The 22,523-nt window shown below is 54.3% G+C and overlaps 1 protein-coding gene across 1 annotated transcript; it reads right to left on the reverse strand.

Moving 5' to 3' along the window:
- Positions 1–16,267: 16,267 nt before the first annotated feature.
- On the reverse strand, positions 16,268–16,855 carry LOC125925784 (60S ribosomal protein L29-like). Its single transcript, XM_049635040.1, has one exon. It carries the CDS (start codon positions 16,853–16,855, stop codon positions 16,268–16,270), a length of 588 nt encoding a protein of 195 aa, XP_049490997.1.
- Positions 16,856–22,523: the final 5,668 nt, after the last annotated feature.

A 22,523-nucleotide genomic window follows, 5' to 3' on the forward strand; every position in this document is an offset into this window, starting at 1 on the left:
ACGCCATCGTCCCCCAGAGAGCGTCCCTGACAGCAGGACTTGTGGGGCCTGGGCAGTATTACGAGAACTCTTCCCAGGGGCAGATGTTTTCTTTCACACCCCAGGGGCCCGATGCCCTCATGGCTCTGCCGGCTTCCCGGAGCCCCCACCGTTGGCAGTCAGGGACCCCTAACGTCGCCATCAAGAAGCAGCACTTCAGACTCAAGGTATTCCAAAACCAAGCTCAGCCTCCCCCCAACAACCTCCTCTCCCCTATGTGGCTGCCCGGCTCCTGAGGCCCAGAGACCCCAGGGTCCTCAGCTGCTCTCTGACTCCCTCTCCTGTCCAGTCACCAAACCCCTGTCGGTGCCTTGCGAAGGTCTTTTTTGTTTTTTTTTCCAAATATGGAACGATCATATTGTTTTTGTGGTATATTATTGTAAAATATTTAAACAAAAGTATCCCCTCCCCTGACCCAGGGGCAACCACTGTTAACAGTTTGCTATAGAATATTCTTCACACACTTGGGTTTTATAATTTGAATGCATAAAGATCTACCTTACTCTCTTTAAATGCTGCATAGTATTTCATCGAATGTACCATAACTTACTTAACCCATCTGCTTTCAATGGACATTAGATTGCCTCCGACTTCTCACTGTAATAATGCTGCAATAAAAGAGCCCTGTGTGGAGGACGCATATGTAAGTGTGCACCTCGTACTATTATTTCTTAATTCCCCAAAACAGGGCTTCTGTCTGAGAGGGTGTTTCCATCTCAGAACAGACACGCCGCCAGAAGGGCCGCTCCAGTCTGCTCTCCCATCCAGTGCCTAGGATCGCTGATTTTTCCACTTTCTCATCAACACGTTCACCCCTTCCAATCTTTGCCCGGCTGGTAAGTAAAAAAGTCGTTTTAAAAATTCATCTCGCTTTTAGTTTGGATTTCTGTGATTCAGTGAACAAAGCTGAGCTTTTTTAAAAAATGTGTTTGCATCTGTATTTCTTCAGTTAACGTCACTTGCAAACAGCCTAAAACCAATTCCCTCGTGCCCCTCCTCACGCTGCTGGCCCCACACGTGCCCTTCCTGCCCCTCCTCTCCTGGTCGGCCTCCTGTCCAAATGCCCGCTTCTTTCCCCACCCGAAGCACTGCACATTCCTCTGGTGAAATGAATCACTTTGTACAATCCAGACACACAGAATGGGAGAAACACACATAGTCTCATCACCCGACTGTAACCACTGTCAACATTTCTACACATTTCCGTCCAGTCTTTTTTTGCTAAGCACAGGTGGGGGTTTCCCTTCCGAGTGCCGTTGAGTGCACTATATGTATAATGTTGAACCGCGCTTTGCCCCTTTAACGCTCTGTCACGACAAGCATTGTCCCCTGTCATTATAGCCACCTTGCTTCTATCAACTATGGCTCTGAGCGTTTTGCTCGCTTGCTGAAAACCTCCGATGCCTCCACCTGCCGCAAGGTCAAGTCCTTCAGAATTTGTCCCTCTTTCCCTCTTCCTTTTTCACTCCCTCCCCAAATACGTGACCTACACTCTGGTCACATCAGACTGCTTTCATTCCCAAACCACACGTTTTCACACCTACTCGTTTTTGCTGTGCTGTTCCCTCTGCCAGGAAGAATGTTCTAGTGTTTGCTGCCTAAAATCCTCCATGAACTTTTTGTCCAATTACCGCCACCTTTCCAGGCAAAATGAATGAGTCACTTTCCTGCCAAGGCGCTCAGGTCACACTTCTGGCTCAGCACTTATCAGACTGTTGTCTCTATTAGTCCCTATTAGACTAAGCTCTTTTAAAAACAGGAAACAGGTCCTGCTTTCCTTGGTATCCTCAGTTCAATGCCTTGTTCAAAACCAGCACTCAGGAAGTGACTGTTGAATTCAATCATCCACCAACGTGTAAATCACTGTTCAAGGCCTGGGAAAGATACAAAGAGGCACAAGACAGCCCCTGCCCTGTGAGATTCCACAATCTCAATAATTCATAATCTGATCATTCATAATCATTTATAATTAATAAAATGAGAACGAGGCCAGCCCCGTCTGTCGAGTAAGGACAGAGGCGGGAGATGGAATGAATCACTAAACATTTCACTAGTGAATTGAGATTAGAGTAGTATAACTGCCATTTATTGAGCATCTGTCAGATGCCAGGCACTGGACCATAGCTCATGACACTGGTATTTTTCTTGACTTCAAAGATGAGAAAAAATGAAGTTCTGAGAAGTTAGGAAACTTGCCTAAGGCCACACTGTCAGTAGTAGGGTCAACATTCCAACCCTTGGCTATCAGACTCCTACAGCCCAAATAGCCTGTTTCTCCCCTGGATTCGCCCCCCCCCCCTTAAATTATTACCCAGTGAGGCTGAGCAGGTGCCCTGGCTCTGGCTGCACCCGTAGAGTGGACAGGAATGCAGCCAGGGCAGGGAGACTGTGGCCCAGCACACGACCCCGCCCTCAACCTCCTGGCCTGCAGCCTGGGCATGGGGCCTCAGGCTCTGTCACCGCAGAGGAGCAGCCGGGCGCCAGGGCCTGGCTGGTGTGGCGTCCCCAACCCGCGGCGACTCGGGCGGGCACCTGTTTCACTTAGCCGTCTCCCAGGCGTTCCCCCCGCGTGCGGCCGGCTGGGGCTGCCCGCTCCGGTAGCGCGGCGAGCGGAACGTCCCCAGGCGCTCTCTTCTGTCCCCGGGAAGCTCCCTGGAAGCCGGGAGCCGCTGTCTGGGGCCGACCTGGGGGAACGGAGGGTGGAGCCGGGCACGGGGACCGCTGCTGCCTCCCGCGGAGTCGCGGACTTGCCTTCGGTAACGGGGACCTCCGGGGACGCGTGGACGGTGGCAGGGCTCGAAGTGGCGGCCAGAGCGGGCCCGGCTCCCCGCCCCCCCCTCCCCGGGGGGGGATAGACAGCGTCCCCGGAGGGCGAGCCGCGCTCGGCGGGGAGGCCCGGGCCGTGGGGCCAAGGTCGCGCTCTGGACAGTTACCAGCAGGAGCCCGGCCCCTTCCTCGCGGGGTAAGGAGTCCCCGGGGCGCGCAGGCTGGGCCGGAGGCCGCGGGGCAGTCGTCCCCCTGGCTGGGGAGCCGCGGGGCTCTCAGGAGCGGGACGCGCGGGGGGCGCACTCGGCAGGCCCGGGGCTGACTCGCTGCGGGAGCCGCGCCGGGCGCTGGTCCCGGCGGCAGGAGAGAAGGCTCGCGAGGGGCGCCCCGCGCCCGGGATCCCCACCAGGCCCGAGCCGTGGGACAAGGACCCCGACGGGTGGCGTCCAGCGGCCGAGGCGGGGCGCACGGGGCGCGCGGCTCCTGGGGCCCTGCGGCGGCCCTGCGGTTCTTCCACGCCTGAACCTGCGCTCCCAGTGCCGACCGGGCTGCGCCCGGCCTGGGGCGGCCAGACAGGGGCCAGGTTAGACCTCACGTGGGAAGCAGAGGACAGGATGGTACCCAGTTTCTCTACCGAATCTGACCACAGGCCCAGGCCCTGGCGCTGTTGCCGTCAGGATGAGGGCCACGTTCCTTCGCAGCTCACAGGGAGTTCTCCTTGTAGGATCAGGGTGTCCCCGCTCAACGCTAAGCACCGCACCCCACCTGCAGCTCCTACCTGCACTCCCCCCGCTCCCTTTTGCAAGCTAATTCCTTCTCGTGGTCCAAAACACAAACAGAATCACTTCCTCCAGAAAATCCAGATGATTACAGGCACTGAGACATATGTCCCCATTATGCCTGTGCCTATACACACAACACCAACTATCAACACCTTGGGCTCCTTGAGAGCGACCCCTGATTTTTCTTTGTGTCCCCAGAATAAATAAAGCTCTGTGCAACTATCAGCAAGTTCCCTAACTTCTCTGTGTCCTCAGAAAAGGCAAGAATACCTTTGTCAGATATAGGAATCTGCAACAAAGCCAGGAGAACCGTGATTCTGCCCTCAACTACCCTACTTAGCTTCAGAACTCTTGGAAAGCAAAATCAGGTAATAGCTATGAAGATGTTTCAGGAATTTAAAAATGCTGTAGGAGGGCAATCACTGTGTTTCCCAACATGTCCCCACACATAGTCCCAACAACTCATCTGGAATCTTTTCTCCACCCAGAGGAGCCCAGAATCACAATGGATTCGACAGGCACCTCTCTTGTGGTTCCCCCTCTGGATGCTAAACCTCAAAGGCCTCTCTGATGACTTCTCAGGAGCACTGCCCAGAGTCTTCCCCTCCGTATCCCAGGCTGGCCCTCATCACCTCACTGGGGGTGCACACAGCTTCTCCTGAGCCTCCCACCCTGGAACTGCAAGTTAGTGGCCCAGGTCAAAGGGGGAGGTTGATGGCAACTGAGTCCCCCTTCTCCAACCCCAGCTGGCCCTGCAGGGGATGGGGGTGGGCTGGAAAATCCTCTTCTGGGCGGACCCCACGGGGCATGCAGGTGACCTCTCCAGCTCTCAGACCCCGAGACCTTGGGACCCAGCCAAGGACAGGTCCAAAGCACCCACACAGAACCGAAAACAGGCACGTACTTGGCCTGTGCATTGTCTCCACGGCCACTTCTGAGGAGGGAGCGTGAAAGGATGGCTGGAGAGCTGTGGGCTCCCGGTGCTCAACGGAAGGGTCTGTGAGTAAGGAAGGAGAGTGGTGAGGACAGGGCCGACCTGGCACAGAGCGCCCCCAGGTCTGCCTCCCCTAAGGCCTGCCGGCAGCCCCACCAGCTGCCCATCTCAGCCAGCTCAGTGTGCATGCGTGCATGTGCGTGTGCCGGCTGCGGGCGGGGGCTTGCCAGGTCTTTAATCCTCAGAGGAGCCCTGCAAGGGAGGGACCATCATTCTTCCTTGGTAGATAAGGATCCCCATTCTCATCAAATCCAAACCACCAAAAGAAACAGCCAAGAACAGGCAGATCACAGAAAGTGGATTAGCGGCTGTCAGGGCTGAGGGTGAGGGAGATTGGGGAGTGACTGCTCGAGGACAAGGAGTTCCTTTCGGGGTGACAAAATGTCCTAAAATTAGTGGTGACGCTTGGACACCCGTGACTACTAATAGCCACTGAGTTAGACACTTAAGAAGGGTGATTCTTAAGGTATGTGGACTATATGCCGTAAAGCTGTTACAAAAAGTAAAGAAGACTGGAAAGGAAGAAGGGAGGGGAGAGAGAGGGAAGAAGGCAGGAAAGAAAGAAAAAAAAAAGAGAAGAAAAGGATAAGGCAGGACGCACCTGTTGCTGAGGACACACTCTACACAAGATCCAGAACAGCCAGGCAGGCCTCTGGTTCACGTGCACTTAGAGTTCAACAACACTGACAACCGCTAACATCTGCTGGGCGCCTACTCTGTGCCAGGGTCTCTGCTAGGTTTGTTCTATACATTCTCATTCAGTCTCCGAAGCCATTTGTTAAATATATTTTCCAGGAGAGGAAAAGGAGGCTCAGAGATGCCACGCGCCTCATTTCTAGCAAATGGTAAAGCCCGTGTGAGATTCCCAAGTCCATGCTTTGAACCTCTGCATTGCCCAAAAACTAATCACCGTTGCTAACTGCTAATGCCCTGAGGCTCGATGGGCTCCACTCCTTCTTTCAGGCTCCCTCAGAAGCTCCTCTTACCCTCAGGGTCTAGAGGTTCTTCCTTGGGTCCAACCTCAGCGTCTCCTGCTGCTCAATAAACCCATGTCCCATCCCGTTCTATCCTTGGTAAGCCCAGGGCCCGTGGGGACAGACTGTCACACACCATAGAAGCAGATGAAGGGTCTCAGGGAAGAGCAGGCCAACGAATACACTCGGGGGGAGTAGCGCGCGTAGGTGCGGAGCCCCGCACACAGTCCCGTCCCCAGCTCGGGCACTTGAAGCCAGGTGGGGATGCTGGCACCCAGGTTGCTCGACCAGCTCAGAGACCCAGAGGTCGAGTTGAAGTAGAGGCCGATCCAGGCCTCGGTCTCACTCGTGATGGACTTCAAGGCCTCCTTGCCCGCCTCGTCGGTCACCATCTGCAGGTCGGCCAGGTCCGTGTGGTGGCTGTGGCAATACCGCAGGGCCTCCGGCCAGGTCATTTCTTGGTCGAATCGCATGAAGGTCTGTCGGCCAATCTGGACCACAGCTGGGGGCAAAAAACAGGGAGACCGCAGGCCTGAGGTCCTGGATCTCTGACAGACCAAGCCTCACTGCTCCCCTGGGACAGAGCTCGGGTCTGACTCGGGCCCTTGGCCCGGTCCCTGGGTGTTGGATTTGAGGAAACCCACCATTTTATAGGCAGACTAAACACCACATTGGGAGAATGGATGGGCTATCATGGCAGCAGCAGAGAGAATGCAAATTAGGAAAGGTGGGGATGAAGAGCCCTGCTGGTGGCTAAAGTCCTTACAAGCTAAGTCTGAGTTTCCATTTCTTCATCTGCGCAATGGGGATAATAGCACCTAGACTAATTTAAAGGCCTAAATGAAACCATGTATGCAACTGGTTTCGCACCATGCGTGCAAGTAATTAGCACTTGATTAAAAGGTAGTGACCCTTTATGGGGAGGGGAGGAGGAAAATGGGACAATCCTACTTTAGAGGCAGCCTCATCTGTGATTTCCAGCAGCTCTAACTATGGTGCTGGCTCTCAGGAGGCTCCAGGGCTAAGGCAGGAGAGAGAGAGGGGGTGATATCCATCATATCTGGAGAGCCAGGGAAAAGACAGAGCGTGCCCATCCCAGTGGGCCCGACTTCCAGCGGGGCTCAGACAGCCCGGGATGCCGGCCTCCCATAGCCCGCACCCTCCCTCCCCCGTCTCTGCCGGAGGCTGGCCTGGGCCGACCCCCCACAACCACCCCTTGCCAGGCCTGTCTCATCTGTAACACACAAGCCCACGCATCTGATTCTAAACAGTGGGAGCCAGGAAAGGATGTGGTGCCAGATCCTGAGGGACTGATTCCAGAGACCCGACGAAGGAAACACCTCTATTTGCAGAACAGAGAGCCACATCCTCAGATTCAAACAGGGCCTCCCAAACTCTGACACATCCTGGTTCACCTAAGCCCGGCAAGATTTGCCTGATGTTTCCCTCATTTTCCCTATCTAAACTGATTTTTTAAAGCTATCCTCTATGCAGCGAGGACTCCCCAGCCCCGAGCTATGCATGTGGCAGACGTCATCTTTTTAAATCCTCATTATAATCCTGAGAGGTAGATGCTATCAACCTCATCATACAGGTGGGAAAGCGGGGGCCCGTGTTGGTGATGATGTGCCCAAACTCATGCCATATTAAATGGCAAGATGAGATTCAGACGAGGTCCACCTTGGACGCCCGGCCATCTTCACTCTACAGCTCCGTATTTCGTAGCGTGCGGAAAACCGGCTCTATAAAGCAGAGGGAGTGGGGAGTGCATTCCCTTTGTCATGGATTCTTTATACCCGATGTGAAGAAAGTTTAAAGAAATATACAGCAGGGGGCACCTGGGTGGCTCTGTTGGTTAAGCATCCGACTCTTAGTTTCAGCTCAGGTCGTGATCTCGAGTTTCATGAGTTCCAGCCCTGCGTCGGGCTCTGACGGTGTGGAACCTGCTTGGGATTCTCTCTCTCCCTCTCTCTCTCTCTCTCTCTCTGCCCCTCCCCTGCTCGCTCTCTCTGTCTCTCTCAAAATCAATCAATAAACTTAAAAAACAATTAAAAACAGAAGATTCCAGGGCAGGAATATCAGAAGGGAAGTCCCCCTCACCCACCACGGAAGCGGGGGCCTCACCAGAGCTGGGATGCAGCCTGGGCCATTAACGGCCCCTCTCTGGTTGGAGACCTTGAGCAAGTCACTCCCCTGTCTGGGTTCCTCTGAATAATAAAACTGGACTGATTCTCTCCATGGGGTTCAGCCCGGGGACAGCAAAGCCAGAGGATCCCTCAGCCAGGCCAAGGGTAGGGAGGAGCAGAGGGGACACAGGTGGCATGACCCTGCCCGCCAGCCCAGGTGGACAAGTCAGAGGGCAGGCAGAGCTCCCAGGTGCGTACCTGGCTTTGGAGAGGTGGTTGGGCTGAGAGCGGGCTCTGTGGGGGTGCGATGCCCCACAGCAGGGTCTGGAAAACAGAAACAGAGCACGCGTCACGGGGAGGGAACCTCTGCAGGCACCGGGAACCAAGCGGAAGCCAGGAGATGCCTTGGGCTCCAGGGTAAACAGCTTTCTCCATCCCTGTGACATTTATTCAAGAAATATATACAGGGCGAGAAATATATACAGGACGAGAAAGAGGGAGATTGAGAGACAGAGAAAGCCCCTGTTTTGTGGCAGACACTGTTCTAGGCCTGGGGAAAATAGCAGAAATTAGACAAACAGGATCCTGGCTTTTGAAGAGAATATGAAGGAGCCAGCCTTGCAAAGTGGTAGAAGGAGATCCCCAGGCAAAGAGAAGGCCAAGCCCCTAAGTGGGAAAGGGCAGCGTGTGTCTGAGGAGCAGAGCGCCAGTGTGGCCAGGGGCAGGGAGAGGAGATGAGGCCAAAAAGGTCAGGCAGGGCCTGGTCGGCCTCAAAAGGGACGTGACCCTAAGTGCTAAGCCACCTATTGAATGTGTTGGAGCAGAGTGACCTGGTTTGTATTTTTAAGAGCTCATTCTGTGTTGAGAACTGACTGTGGGGGCAGGGCAGACCCCCCCCCCCCAAAGACCAGGGAGGTGGACTTGTGGAGTCAGGACGTGCCTCAGTGGAGCCCAAGGACACCAGAGGGAGGAGGGGAGAGCCTGCGCCCAGGGCCCTTTCTTTGAGGGGCTCCCACCCCTGCACATCCAGCACTCCTGACCGTCTCTACTGGCTTGGGAATCTGAAGGTCAAGCCTCGCCCCCGTGGGCTGTATTTCAAGGCCCCATGACAGGCGCCGCGTCGCGGAAAACAGGGGAGGTGTCCGGCTGTGCTCCGTGCCCCTGTTTGAGGGGTTTGGGTGACACAGAGTTGGGCTGGGCTTCGGCTGACACAGAAAAGCAGAAGTTGGCGCTTTTGACCAGAAAAGTGCCCTCTGGTCTGTAACTATCCCCCTGTGTGATCCCCCCGGACGGTGGCATGGGCAGAGAGGGACCAGCAGGGGCAGGATGGGGCCAAGATGGGGTCAGGACGGGGCCCTTGAGCACCGCCGATTTCCTGCAGGGATGTCCGAAGGGGTTGGTTCCCATCCACTACTCTCCCTGCCACCATGAGAGGTAAAACCGGACCTGTGCTCTGTGGGAAGAGCAACGCTGAATTCCGCTGCCTTTGCTGCGTAGATGCAAGCGGATCCCCCACCCGCTTTTCCTTTTTCCTCCCTTTCTTTTTCCTCTTCTCCCAAATCCCTAACTGGCTGGAGGGGACAGCCCAGATTTTACCTTCTCTCCACGCTGATTGGCACTTGTTTCTCTGATGGAGTCGGAGGAATGAGGGACAGAGGAGATAGAAACCAAGGCTGCAGAGACGCGTGTAGCAGCGGGGTGAAGAGAACAGCGGGTCGTCCTCGTCCTGGGAAGGACGTGAGAGGGCCCGCCCCCCACCCCACCCCCCACCTCCCACCTGCTCGGGAGAAGCCACCCCGGAGGAAGAGCGGGCGTAGGACCGGACTCGAACACACGAACACACACCGTAGTAGCAGATGAAGGGCTTCTGCGCCGTGCACGAGGCGGCCCCGAGGTTGGGGAAGACGGATACGGAGTACAGAGTGGCGCAGACGCCCTCGGCGAACACCGGCAGCGAGCTCCACACGGGCGCCGCGAAGGTGGAGCCGCTGGACCAGCTCAGGCCGCGCACGCGCACGTCGAAGAAGAGGCCGATCCACGCCTCGGTGCTGCTCGTGAGGGAGTAGAGGGAGCTTATGCTGCTCACGCTGTTCATGCTCTGCAGGTCGGCCAGGTCCGTGTGGTGCCGCCGGCAGTACCGCAGGGCCTCAGACCAGCTCAGCGTCGCCTCCACCCTCGAGAACGTCTTGCCACTGTTCAGCAGCCGCAGGGCTGAGACAGGAGAGGCCGTTGGCGCATGGCTGCCCCCAACCCACCCCTGGTCCCCAAAGAGCTTCCGGCCTCAACACAGGGAGCCTCCCAGGCCTCTCTTTTCCCCTGCTCCACCCCTTACCGCAGGCTCTCCCCTCGCACACAGCTGTGCCTCTGGGCCTTTGCACAAGCTGCGCTCTGGGCCTGGAGGGACTGGCCACTCCCCACCTCCTGCTCCCCCCAGTCCCTCGTCCTCCAGGGTCCTTCTCTCCCCACTTGCCTTTGCCCAACTAACTGCTCAGCCCTCTGCCCCATCCTCTACACCCTTCCCATTTGCTCAGTGCCCCTTTGTTAGTGCTTAGTAACAATATCCCGCGTTGACTGAGCCCTCACGGCTCGGTGTGCCTGCAGCTCATGGAATCTTTCCAGTAACTCCCCAGGAGGGACATCACCATGCCTGTTTTGCAAATGAGGAAACCCAGTCCCAGAGAGTTAAGGGACTTGACCAAGGCCACCCAGCGGGAAGGGACAGAGCCAGGACACAAGGACCATGGGAGGAGTTTCCAGGGCCAGGCCCTGAATCATAGCAGGGGACCACCCTGTTGTAGGCAGGGCTCAGAACAAGGGCTGCACATGAAAACCACCTGGGGAGTTTTCTGAATACACTGATGTGCAGGCCCACCCCGCAGCAAGGATCTGCATTTGCTGGGCTGGCATCAGAATTTTGTAAAACCCCCAGGGAAAGGACCTTTTTGTTTGTCTCCACCACCAGGTGCAAGCAACTTGGGAGCAAAGAATGAGCTTTATTCATTCATCCTTATATCCCCAGTGTCCAGCACATCAGAAGGAAATGAATGGAGGGAGGGAGGGAGGGAGGAAGGAAGGAAGGAAGGAAGGAAGGAAGGAAGGGAAAGGGGGGAAGGAAGGAAGAGAGGGAGGGAGGGAGGAAGGAAGGAAAAGATGAAGGGAGGGGGAGGAAGGAAGAGAGGAAGGAAGGGAGGAAGGAAGGGAGGGAGGAAGGAAGGAAGGAAGGAACTAATGAGCAGGTCACACATCTCCCAAGAGCCAGCCCGAAGCCCCGAGATCTCAATGTTGGCTTCCTTCCTTCCTGACTCCATGCCCTTGTGGGGTCCTCACAAACAGCTGGTCAAGGGCTACTCTGCCCCGTGAGGCCCTGCAGGGGTGGAGGGGGATAAAGGGTCTGGTGCCAGGATGGTGGGGGTGGGGGGGTGGTCCTAGGCCTTAAGGGATCGGCCTCACGCCGGATGCCCTAGGAGAGGACAATAAGACTGAAGAACTGGGTGCACACAGTGGCCGGAATGTGTACAATCAGGAGGACAGGGAGAGGGCTGATGAGGCTCTTGCCAAACAGGGCGAAGCTTGTCACACCCACCAGAGTCCAAGATGCTGCCTGTCGCTGAGAAAAGCTGGAGGATCCCTGCATCAGAGAAGGGGAAAAGGAAAAAAAAAATCACTCTTATGATGTGTGATTCACTTTGATATTTTTTACTCTATTCTGTTTAATTTTTTTAAGTCACTGGCTGTGGCCCACTGAATTGCTTTCGCACCCAGTGGCTCACAACTCGCAGTTTGAGGAACCCTGGCTGTAAAACACTGTGTCCTGACGCGTCCCCGACTCCAGCCTCTGGTGCTGGGCTCCCTGTTTGTGTCCCACTGTGCGTCAGTCACATATATAGGTCCACCCTACCTGTGGGCTCTGTCCTGGGCCTCCCAGCTCATCGAATGGCACCACTCACACCAGCATCTCCAGTCCCAGCCCAGGGGTCATCGCCGGTCCCTCCCTGTCTCTCATTCTTGGCATCCAGTTGCATTGCAAATCCTGTCATTCCTCAGATCTGGAACTTTCTTGAACTTTCTGGGTCTTTCCACACCCACTGCCACCCTGGCCCAAGCCACCATTTTCCCTCTGCAGCTGACAGCACTGGCCCCAGAGGGTCCCTCTGCTTCTACTCCCTAACCCCACCCCATCACAAGGGGACCCCCGCTTCTCATGTCCTGGGGGTTCCCACCGGTGACCACGGCTCCTTACCACACCCCGCGAACCCTGGAGTCCTGGGCCTACTTTTCTCGAGGCCACCAGAGCCTCCTGCATGTGTTCCTCACGCACACAGGCTCTTCCCTGTGCCCCGGCTCCCTTTCCTGCCTTTATTCTTTGCAGTATTTCATTTACTCCTTAGGCCCAGCCCAAATCTCCCTGTTCAGGGAAACCTTGCCACCCACGTGATCTGAAGAATCCCCTGCCTTGCCGATCGCTCCCTGTGACTCTTCCTTCTTGTCACCCCACTTCTCTCTTTCACTGCACTGGTCACATCGTCTAATAATCTTGTTTGCTATCTTCTTGCCAAATGTCTTTTCCCCCCATTATAACGTAAGCTCAGTGAGGTCAGGGACCACGTCCGACTGGCACCGACCAGGCACTTAGTAAATATTTACTGGTTGGATGCATAAGTGAAGAAATGAATGAGTGACAGTATATGTAGGGCAGCGAACTCTAGTTCTGGGCCTGGGCCTAGGGTTTGCAGGGGGAAGGAGTGAGGGGACCCCAACCGGGGGCTGAGGCTGAGGCTTCCCTCACCACGCCTGAGCTGACAGCTGAAAAACATTCATTTTTTTCCACTTCGTCTCCCCTTCAACCTCAAACTCTGGGAACCTCGGGGGAAAGGTGCCCCTTCTTCCTTCAGACCCCAGCCCTGGGCACGCACGGAGCCCGGCGCCCTCCTGCCTTCATCCCAGGGACAGGCGGGGGCGGCCTTACCTGCGACACAGAGGGACACGGGGAGCCCCCGGACGAGCATGGTGGCGGCACAGGGCGGGCGGTGGAGGGAAGAGTCCTCACCTCTGGCAGAGGCAGAGCCTGGTCTTCTGGGTTTTTATTCCTTGCTCTCCACTCTCCTCCTCTTCCTACCAAAATTGACAGATTTTACTAAACAAATACTCAGTGCCTACTGCGAGCCAGCCACTGTGTGGGGTGCTGGGATGCACCCAGAACTCAGCAGAAACTATCCCTGCTCTGCACGTTTCAGGGAAGCAGCAGGGACCAGGTGGTCAAAGAGCAAAGGGAGGGGAGGGGGAGGAAGGGGAAAGGAGGGGAGGGCAGGGGAGGGGAGAAGGAACTAGAGTGTGTGGCCCAGCCTTTGCTGGACTATCCTCCCTGCTCACCCTCAGCAACCACAGCACCGGGGGGAGACTTCAGGATCCCCATTTTACAGGTAGGAAGGTTGTGGCTGGGAGAAGTGAAATAGCTTACTTAACTACGTGGTGGGAAGTAGCAGGACAGCAGTTGAAGCTCAGGTCACGGGAAAGCATGGGGTGGAGGCGAGGGACCCTCAGGAAGCCCTATTTCAGTGTCGTCAGAGCCCCCCCCCCCCCCCCCCCCCCCCCCCCCTGGGCTCTGGTTCCCTGAGGAAGCACAGACCAGAGCCCAAAGCACTGTTTCCGGGGAACCAAGAAGAGCCCTCTCTCTCTCTCTCTCTCCCCCCCCCCTCCCTCCCTCTCAACATCCTGTTTATTGTCCAGAACTCTCTCCATTCCCTTAAGGACTAAGCTTTGGGAAACCAGGGTCTGGAAGTTTCTTTTCTGGGCTCTACCCCTTCACACCCTTCCCAGAGGGAAGGGCAAACAGCCCCTGTGACTGAAAGGGCAAAGGGAAAGAGGAAAAAAGCATTAATGCTTTAGCACTAACATCCTGCCACAATATTCTCTTGTGCAGTGCCCGCCCCCGATGACTTCACCCCAGTAGCAGAACTCATTTGCGCCAGGGCCCCTCAGGGCCGCTCTCCAGGGAGAAAAGAGAGCCTGGCAGTCCGGCCTAGACGGTGCCAACCCTCCCACTGGGCAGCTCGGCCATTCGCCCAGGTGTCCTCAGGTCTCCTGATGCAAGGGCCCAGCAAGGCACCCGGGGCTTCCCAGTGGGCACCTAGGGACACCCCCAGGAAGTACAGTGAGTGTGGGGGGGCCTCTGCCGCCCTGGGGCCAGGCACAGCATCTCCCTGAGGCCGCCCCTGGCGCTCCGGGTCCAAATGCCATTTGCCTCTGTTTCCTCTGGTAAACCCAGAGCTCCCAGATGGCAGGAGCTGTGCCATAGTCACAAGGCGCTCGTTCATCACAAGCACAGCAAAACCTCTCAATAGAGATGCAACGTTATGGTTTGTCTTAGGAGGATTTGCTGTTTGTTTTTTTTTTTTCTTTTGGAGTCCCACGCCCACCCAGGACTCTGTCTGGTACACCAAGGTCCCGAATCCACGAACGAACGAGGAAGCTTCAGCCGGGCACCGCGGGCTGGTGACGACCGAGGGACGACAGCCCCGCTCCCCCGGTCATGAGCTTCACTGGGCTGTGACGGGACAAAAGGAACAGAGACGTACGGAGCATCAGGCTTCCTAAGCGCCCCAGGGACAAACAGTTGTAGGAAGCGATGGGGTTCATGAAATTCCCCATAGCTCCTTTCCCTACCCCCCAGAGTAGGAATGCATTTGCACCTGGATCCAACACACCCTTAGGTACAGGCTCATAACCTTCACTTTCCCACAATCAATATACACCTTTTCTCTTTATTTTTTTTAAAGTAGGCTGCATGCCCAGCGCAGAGCCCAACACGGGGCTTGAATTCACGACTCTGAGATCAAGATTTGAGCTGAGATCAAGAGTCAGACGCTTAACCGACAGAGCCACCCAGGTGCCCCTCTTTTCTCCCAAACCAGCCAGATCTGTACCCCCGAAGTGGAAGCCGCATTGCCCACCCTTGCTTTACTACTCGGACAGGATCCCCGCACCCCGGAGAACAGGCAGGTGTTCTCCTACCAAGTGAGCTGCTAATGGCTGTCTAGGGTCTTTGTTAGAGATGCACTTTGTGGCCACAGTGCCCCAGCCCAGCACAGCTCAGGTGGTTTTCCCTAAGCCTTGAGTCCTGTCAGATAATAGAAAAATATGTAAAAAGAAAAAAAAATGTATATCGGTCTCTGCTGTTTCTTGGCACAAAGCTTCTAAACCCCTTATAATTTCCTGGTGACAGGGGTGACTTTTGTTCTAACAAGGTGACTCTGGGTGGGCTCCTGGATGAAATGGGAGTTGGTCATCAGAACGTTCGACCTATGATGAAAAGCTTGGAACTGTCAGCCCCGTTCCCTCTCCAGGGTTAATGACTGATCATGCCTACATAATCTAACTTCCATAAAGATCCCCAAAGTACGGGGATCCAAGAGCTCCCGGGTTGGTGAGTCGAGTGATGTACTTGGAGAAGACACAGAAGCTCCCGTGCATCTCTTCTAGCCTCTCTTCTATCCGGCTTTTACATCCTTTTGTAACAAACCAGCGAGCGATCTGGTAAGTAAACTGTTTCTTTCTCAGAACGATCTAATAAGTAAACTGTTTCTTTCTCGGAGCCCCTCTAGCAAACTAACTGAGCCTGAAGGGGGGTTGTGGAAACCTCCCTTCCATAGCCGGTTGGTCACAAGTACGGATAACAACCTGGACTCGTGGCTGGCGTCCGAAGCAGGGGCTGGGGGCATGGTCTTCTAGGATGGGGCCCTTAAGCATGAGATCCCACGCTGTCTGCAGGTGCACAGTGTCAGAGCTGAGTCGAATTGTAGGAGCCTGCCCTGCCCCTCCGCTGCCCAAGCTGGTGTCACAGAATTGCTCGTTGTGGGGACTCCCCCTGCCCAGAGGCCTTGTGAGTGTGGCCATGGCGTCAGAGTGAGGGAGACACACAGGAGGACTGGGGGTGGTTTTCCTGAACAATTCCTTACCAGCGTTGCTAATTCCTTGACAAAGAGGGTAATCGTGGCTCTCCTACGACGGTACTTTGAGGACTAAGTGAAATAATCTTCGTAGTGGGTTCAACACACTGCACAGTCTCTCGTGAGCGATAAAGCCATGCCTCTTGACCGTCTCTGAGTCAGCCTAAGTGTCCTAAGGTCCACGCACGATAGAATGCACCCATCTGGAGACTACGGTTTGATGGGTTTGTGGCGCGTATACACCAGTGGAACCGCTGCCACGTTTGGCCTCCGGAACGTCACCAACCCCCCAGAATGCTCCCTCCTGCCCCTTGCGGCAATCCCTGCCCCCTCCCCAGCTCCAGGCAGCCACCCATCTGCTTTCTGTCGCTATAGATTTGCTTCCTAGCATTTCGTTTGAATGGAATTTCACTCAGCACAGTGTCTGTCAGATTCAGCGAGTTGTCATGAGCGTCCGTTCCTCCCTCCTCTTTACGGCTGAGTGCTGTCCCGTGGCAGAAACATAGCACGATTTGTTTATTCCAGCGTGAGGTTATCATGCACAAGCCTCTGTGAACATTCGAGAACAAGTCTTCGTGTGGATATGTGTTCTCTTTTTTTATTATTATTATTATTATCATTATTATTATTATTATTATTATTATTTGACAGCTCCTGCCACAGGCTTATCTGCACAAACAGCACAGGAGGGCACCATCCCCATGCAGACAGACGCCCAGGGATCACACTTGGTCCTTCCATCCTCACTCTGGCAGACAGAAGCCTCTACACTGGAGACTTCGTGGCGGGCGGCGCCTATGGGAACCCGAGCCACAGCAGGAGCTGGAGCTGGGGTCACAGCTGCAGCCTGGGCCTCGGTTTGAGTCTCAGCCTCGGACTTTGGCCAGCAGAGCCTGAGACCCTTGGCCACGAGGGCGCGAGCATGTCTCCCGAGCTCGGGGTGAGCGGTGCAGGCAAGTTGATTGAATTTGTGGCTACCAGTCTTTGGGATGTTGGGCTTGACGAGGTCCTTGAAGGCCTCCACACGTGCACTCATGGTCTTGGCATTGTTGGCCTGTGTCTTCTTCGGGCGCTTCTTGCTGTGCTTCTCGGCAAAGCGCATGTTCTTCAGGAACTTGAGTTCTCTACCCCTAAGAGATTCATATTTTTGGGACTGGGGTTTCTTGGTGCCATTTCTGTGCCGTTTTCGCAACTGGTTGTACGTGGCGTGGTTCTTGGACTTGGCCATGTCTACACCGAAGCCAGCGGCTCCCAAAGCACCTTGGACCAGAAGAGAAAGAGAAAGACTCGTTGTATGTTCCTACTCCCTCTAGGTGGGTGCCCAGGGGTGGGCCTGCTGGATGGCATGGTGAGATATGTTGAGTGGGTGCTATTAGGAAACTGCTAACTCTCTTCCAGGGTGCTTCTGTCATTTCCACACCTGCCACAGCACAGGAAACTTCCAGGTACTCTGCTACCGTGGCAACATGTAAATCAACTTAATTTTGACTCTGAGCTCTCACCCTGCCAGGTAAGGAAGAAGTTTAGCCTCATCTATTTTCAGGGCTGCTCCCACAACACACACACATGCACGCACACACACGCACACACACGCACACACACACACACACACACAGTGGGAGAAGAACAAAGCCTGAGTCTCACACTGTGCCCTGTGTGCACCACTTACCACTGAGATCTCCGTTTGCCCGGATAATCTGAGGTCTGCCAACTTCCCGCCCCCTTGGCTGAGCCACCCCAGCAACAGAGCATGGTCCCAGAGACCGGTACCCACCCAGCTGCTCCTCTCTGAGGTCCTTATCCTGCCCAGGGCACTAGAAGAGAGGCACAAATTAATAGCTGAAAACGTTGCTCCGCCATACATATAAAGCACCTAACACTGTCCCAGACCCGGAGACGATGCTTAGTTAATGTTCCCTTTCCCTTAAGAGAGGGGAAAGTTGTTCTCTCCCCTGTGGAGATGCATTTTGAGCTGAAGGCTCAGCCTGACTGATGGTGATACAGAGGCAGCACATCTGCCCTCTGAGAAGCCTCAGTCAGCTGTCTGGGCTCAGAACCGTCCATCACGACCACTTGACTCGAAGCTCCCGCTGCACCTTGTTCATTTGGTCGATACTGCAGAGCCGTAAGTGGTATTCCATTTAATAAAGGGACATCTCTGAAGTCTACTCGCTCACCACTGGCCACGCTGAAGGTGGGGCTCTGGGGAGAGAGGCTCTTGACCTTCGTTCCTGTTCTCTGTTCTGAAGCATTTATTCAGGTCGTAACCCAAATCCACTTCGATCATCTTCTGTTGCAAACATAGGTCTCAGTGCCTGGCAAACGGGCAGTTGGTACACATATTTATTGAATAAGTGAATAAATGAATCATTAACTGTTGGTGATTTTACGGATGTGGACATGACTCGCTGAAGTGAATTGTGCTTTGTGGAGCCATTTCTGCTTGAAGGAAATGTTCTGCTACAGCTAGCCCGTCTAATCCCTACACATCTGGGGAAAGCAATAGGGCACCTGGGGTAAGACCCTGGAGCCTTCCTTCACCGGACACTTGGACCCCTTGGGAAGAAGCACCCAGGGTGCTCTGCTCTTGGGCGCCCCCTACAGGCCTGTACGCAGTAACGGACATCCTGTCCTGCTTCCTGTGTCCTAAAGAAACATTCTTCCTGGTGCCTAAGAGGAAGAAGAACCCTTGGACTCTGAACTACCACTGAATGCATTTTTCACTTATTTCTTCCAGTTAAGTGCTGTTTTAGTAACTAATCTGAAAAGAAAGCCAAAATCCTACTGCATTCCTTTAAAAGTAAATATTTCAGCTAATAAATGAAAAAAAAGATGCTCAACATCACGAATCACTAGGGAAATGTAAATCAAAACTGTAATGAGCTTCCAATATACACTCATTAGAATGGGAACTATAACAACAACAACAACAACGAAAGAAAATAAGCGTTGGCGTGGATGTGGAGAAAAGGGAATCTTTGTACACTATTGATGGGAGTGCAAATTGGTGTCGCCACTATGGAAAATAGTATGGAGGTTCCTCAAAACATTAAAAACAGAACTACCATATAATTCAGCAATTCCACTTCTGGGCGTATACCCAAAAGAACGGAAAGCAGAGACTCAAAGAGATGTTCCTACATCTGGGAAGGAGGTTAAACGTGCTGTGTAGCCAGGCTGCCTGGGTTCATTTCATGGCTCCCCCACCTCGGTCTGTGACTGCAGAAAAATGATTCAATGTTTGCGTTAAACAGCTTCCTCATCTGTAAGATGGAAACAACAATAATGCCTACTTGTTTTGTTTTTAAGTTTATTTAGTTTTGATAGAATTCGAGCAGGGGAGGGGCAGAGAGAGGGAGACAGAGGATCCGACGCCGACTCTGCTGACCGCAAAGAGCCTGACTCCGGGCTCGAACTCACCAACTGTGAGATCATGACCTGAGCTGAAGTCGGCCGCTCAACCAACTGAGCCGTTCGGGTGCCCCCAATGATCCCTACATCTTAGGATCGTTGTGTGAACGGAAAAGAAAATAAACCCATCCAAAATGTTTGGTTAAGTCACGACCCGTCTTACTACAGTGATTCCCCGTCTCTGTAGGTGAACTCTTGACCCTAGTTCAACCTGCAAGTAAAACACTGGCAGGGCCGCCAGGAAATCACTGAACCGGAGAATCCAGGCGCACAGGCCCAAAGCCCCTCCTTCCCAATAGGACAGACCAAGGTCCACGCATGCGCCGCCCCGCCCTTCCGCAGGGACACGAGGCCATGCAGCTGCGGCTAATCCTCACCCCTGTTTGCCATTAACCGAGCTGTGCAACAGGCGGGCGAGACGCGGGGGACGGCAGAAGCTAGGATCTGGATTTGCACCCTTGAGGGAGGGTCTAGAAGGAGCTCAGATGGGGGCCAAAACACGGGGGCGTGTAGCCGTGGCCCCAGGGCTGCTGCAGGAATTTGAAAAAGCAGAGCATTCTCTCCTGGAAGAATGGGGGATGGGAAGGTATCGACAAATACCCGACCTACTGGATGGTTTCCAGGGCACAAAGCACTATGAGTGAGTAGAGGGCGTCGGAATGGGTCAATCCATAAAGCTGAGCAGAGAGAAAGCAATGACTTCCTGGAACACTTTGCCTTGATATCACCAGGCATGGTGGTGGCATGGAAGAAAGCTCTAGGCAAGGACCTCAGGGAGGGAGGGGGGAAGGGAGGAAGGCAGGAAGGCAGGCAGGCTCTGGTATCAAAACATCCGGAGGCCAGCGTCTGGGTGGGAAGGGCTGGAGAACCCTGGGCCTCCGGCCTGGCCTGCCCTGAAAAGGAAGTTCTGGAGGGAAGGGGCCTGAGGGCAAGCCTGAGGTCAGTTATCTGGAACTCAGGCCACGGGTGCCACGACCAAAGGAAGAAAATGAGCTGTGCTCCAGGTGAAGTGATGGGTCAGGAAGGCAAGAGAGACAGGTAACATGGTAGTTCATTTTATGTGTCAGCTTGATGGGGCCATGGGGTGCCCAGATATTTGGTGTCTATGAGGATGTTTTCAGATAAGATTAATATTTGAGTTGGTGGGCTGAACAAAGCTGAGTGTCCTCCCTAATGTGGGCAGGCCCCATCCCATCTGTTGAAGGCCTGAGGAGAAAGAAGCCTAAGAAAGAATTCTTCCTCTGGAGAACTCTGGCTAATACACGTAACCAAGTGGAGGACAAAAGAGAAGGTCCAAAGAATGTCCTGAGGGTTCTGGCACGGCCACAGCAGGAAAGAGGTCAGGTAAGGCTACCGAGTAGAATCAGCAAGAAGCCTCTCCTTGGTATCAGACCAGCACAGCAAAGTCTCCTTCGTGAGGACTTCTGGTGTCTAATTCTCTGCGTCCTGATTGCTGAGGGGGATTTATGTACAAAACCTAAGGGCTGTTACATTTATGAATATCCCATTATTTCCTGAGGCAGGAACCCACAGACCTCCGAGAATGTGTTACCTGCACACAGTCTGACATGGTGAAATATCAACTTGACACATAGAGCTCAGAGGACACTTTGTTTTACACTGTTAGAGGGTGTACAGATTTTGGTCCAGTCCAAACCGCTATATATAGTGACAAGGCCGGGTAGAGGTGAACTTGGGCCAGATGGAGCAGAGAAAGCTGATTTGGTATGCAATGCACCTGCTGGGACAGGCTAGGCCCTCTATGCTGGGAGACCCATTTGATATGGCAGAGACAGGTGAACCCCATCTAGGGCCCAGCATGGAGGGCGTGTGTTGGTCGTAACCCTCCTGGGAGCTTCCCTGGTGCCTAGCAGAGTGCCTGACACACAGTGAGTGCTCAGCGAGCATGTGAAGAAACAGGGGACTCGGTGTGGAAACCCCTGCGCAGTGAGTCAGTGCTTCTCGCTCGGACCCAGCCTGGCCCTGAGCCCGAAGAAGCACAGTCTGCCAGTGAGGTGTGGGGTTGCGACCCAGGCAGGCCCTGGAGTTCACTGTCCTCTGGATGGGTTGCTGTGGCCCTGGTTTTTCGAGGTAGGGGAAGGAAGGGGATTGCTTTGTTTTGATCAATAATTAGATAAACATAAGTGAACACTCGTATTTAGGGGGCTCAGGAAAGAAGTGTGGCTTGCTTCAGTGTTTGATTCCATCCAAGTTGTCTTTCCGTGAACCATGATTTTCACACGACTGTTGCCGCCCAGAAGAATAATGTCACTTAATGCCTCCCGTCCTCTGTTGCCGCCCAGAGGAGTAATGTCACCTAATGCCTCCCTTCCTCAGCTTCAGGTAGGAGCTCAGGGCCCCAGAAGGTGCTTCTCAGAGTGTTCGTCAGTCACATGGCCCAGGAACATCCCCAGAGCCCTGTGGTGAGAAGAGCTGGGGTTGCAGATGGCCTACAGGAGGAAGGCGGGTGGGCTTGGAGATGATTCCCGAGCAGCTGAACAAAGATTCTGGAAAAAGCAGTCCCTGAAGAACCAACATAATAGCGTGACACGCCATCTACCTCTTGTGAGTAAAAGGCCCGCCTAGGTGTCTTGATGCTATAAAAAGTGTCTGTCTGATGTTTGTCTACCAAAAAAAGCCAAGTGGAAGTCTTCATTATAAAAAAGACCCATGAAGGACTGGGTTTCACACCCCCTTTTCCCATGGCCACTAATTAAAATTACCAACTTTGACAGTCTATGGGATGTCACCAAATAGAAGTACTCGACATTTCCACAGGAAACGCCCCTGTGGGTCACCACCCAGGAGTTACCACCACACGCATGTGAGTTCCCAAAGATCTGCAGTTAGCAGAAATGTATGACCAACTCTGTCAGTCAGGTTTAGTTGCAAAGAGAACCCACGTGAACTGGTTTAATTGTTGGGAGGGTTAGCAAGAGTGTGAACACTCAGTTCCAGGAGCAGAGTTGAGACCCACGTCACAGAACTGGCTCCTTCAGAGCCGTGCCTTGGCTCCACCCCCACAGCAGACGAGATGCTTCAGCGTGGGCATTTCCTCACTGGAGGACTGGGAGCTAGACAAAGGCTAGCTTCCTACCAGTGCCTTTTGCCAAAAGGAAAAATCCACAGCCCTGCATGGAGCGCACTCCTATGACAAGAAAGGAAGGAGCACCTCAGGGAAACTACCCAGTTCTTAGTCTTTAGATGCGCTGAGGTTTCCCTCACACCTCGGCCACCCGTGAGAGCCCCGCAGGCTGGCTCTGCCTCCGCCAGGAATGGTTCTCTCCCTTCTCCACGGTGGCTCTGATAATCTGCCTCTGGCTCCCCTGTTTGGAGACGGGAAGACTTCTCTAGCTCATTGACCTCTCCGTGTGACTCTTGACTCTAGCAGCTTCCTTGCTTTGATCACCACCTGTAGCTCCAGGTCAGAGATCCCCATTTTCTGGCCCAAGCCCTGGAACTCCTACCCAAGGAAGAAGATTCAC

This window comes from Panthera uncia, chromosome F1 (genome assembly GCF_023721935.1).
Source record: "Panthera uncia isolate 11264 chromosome F1, Puncia_PCG_1.0, whole genome shotgun sequence".
NCBI classification, from domain to species: domain Eukaryota; kingdom Metazoa; phylum Chordata; class Mammalia; order Carnivora; family Felidae; genus Panthera; species Panthera uncia.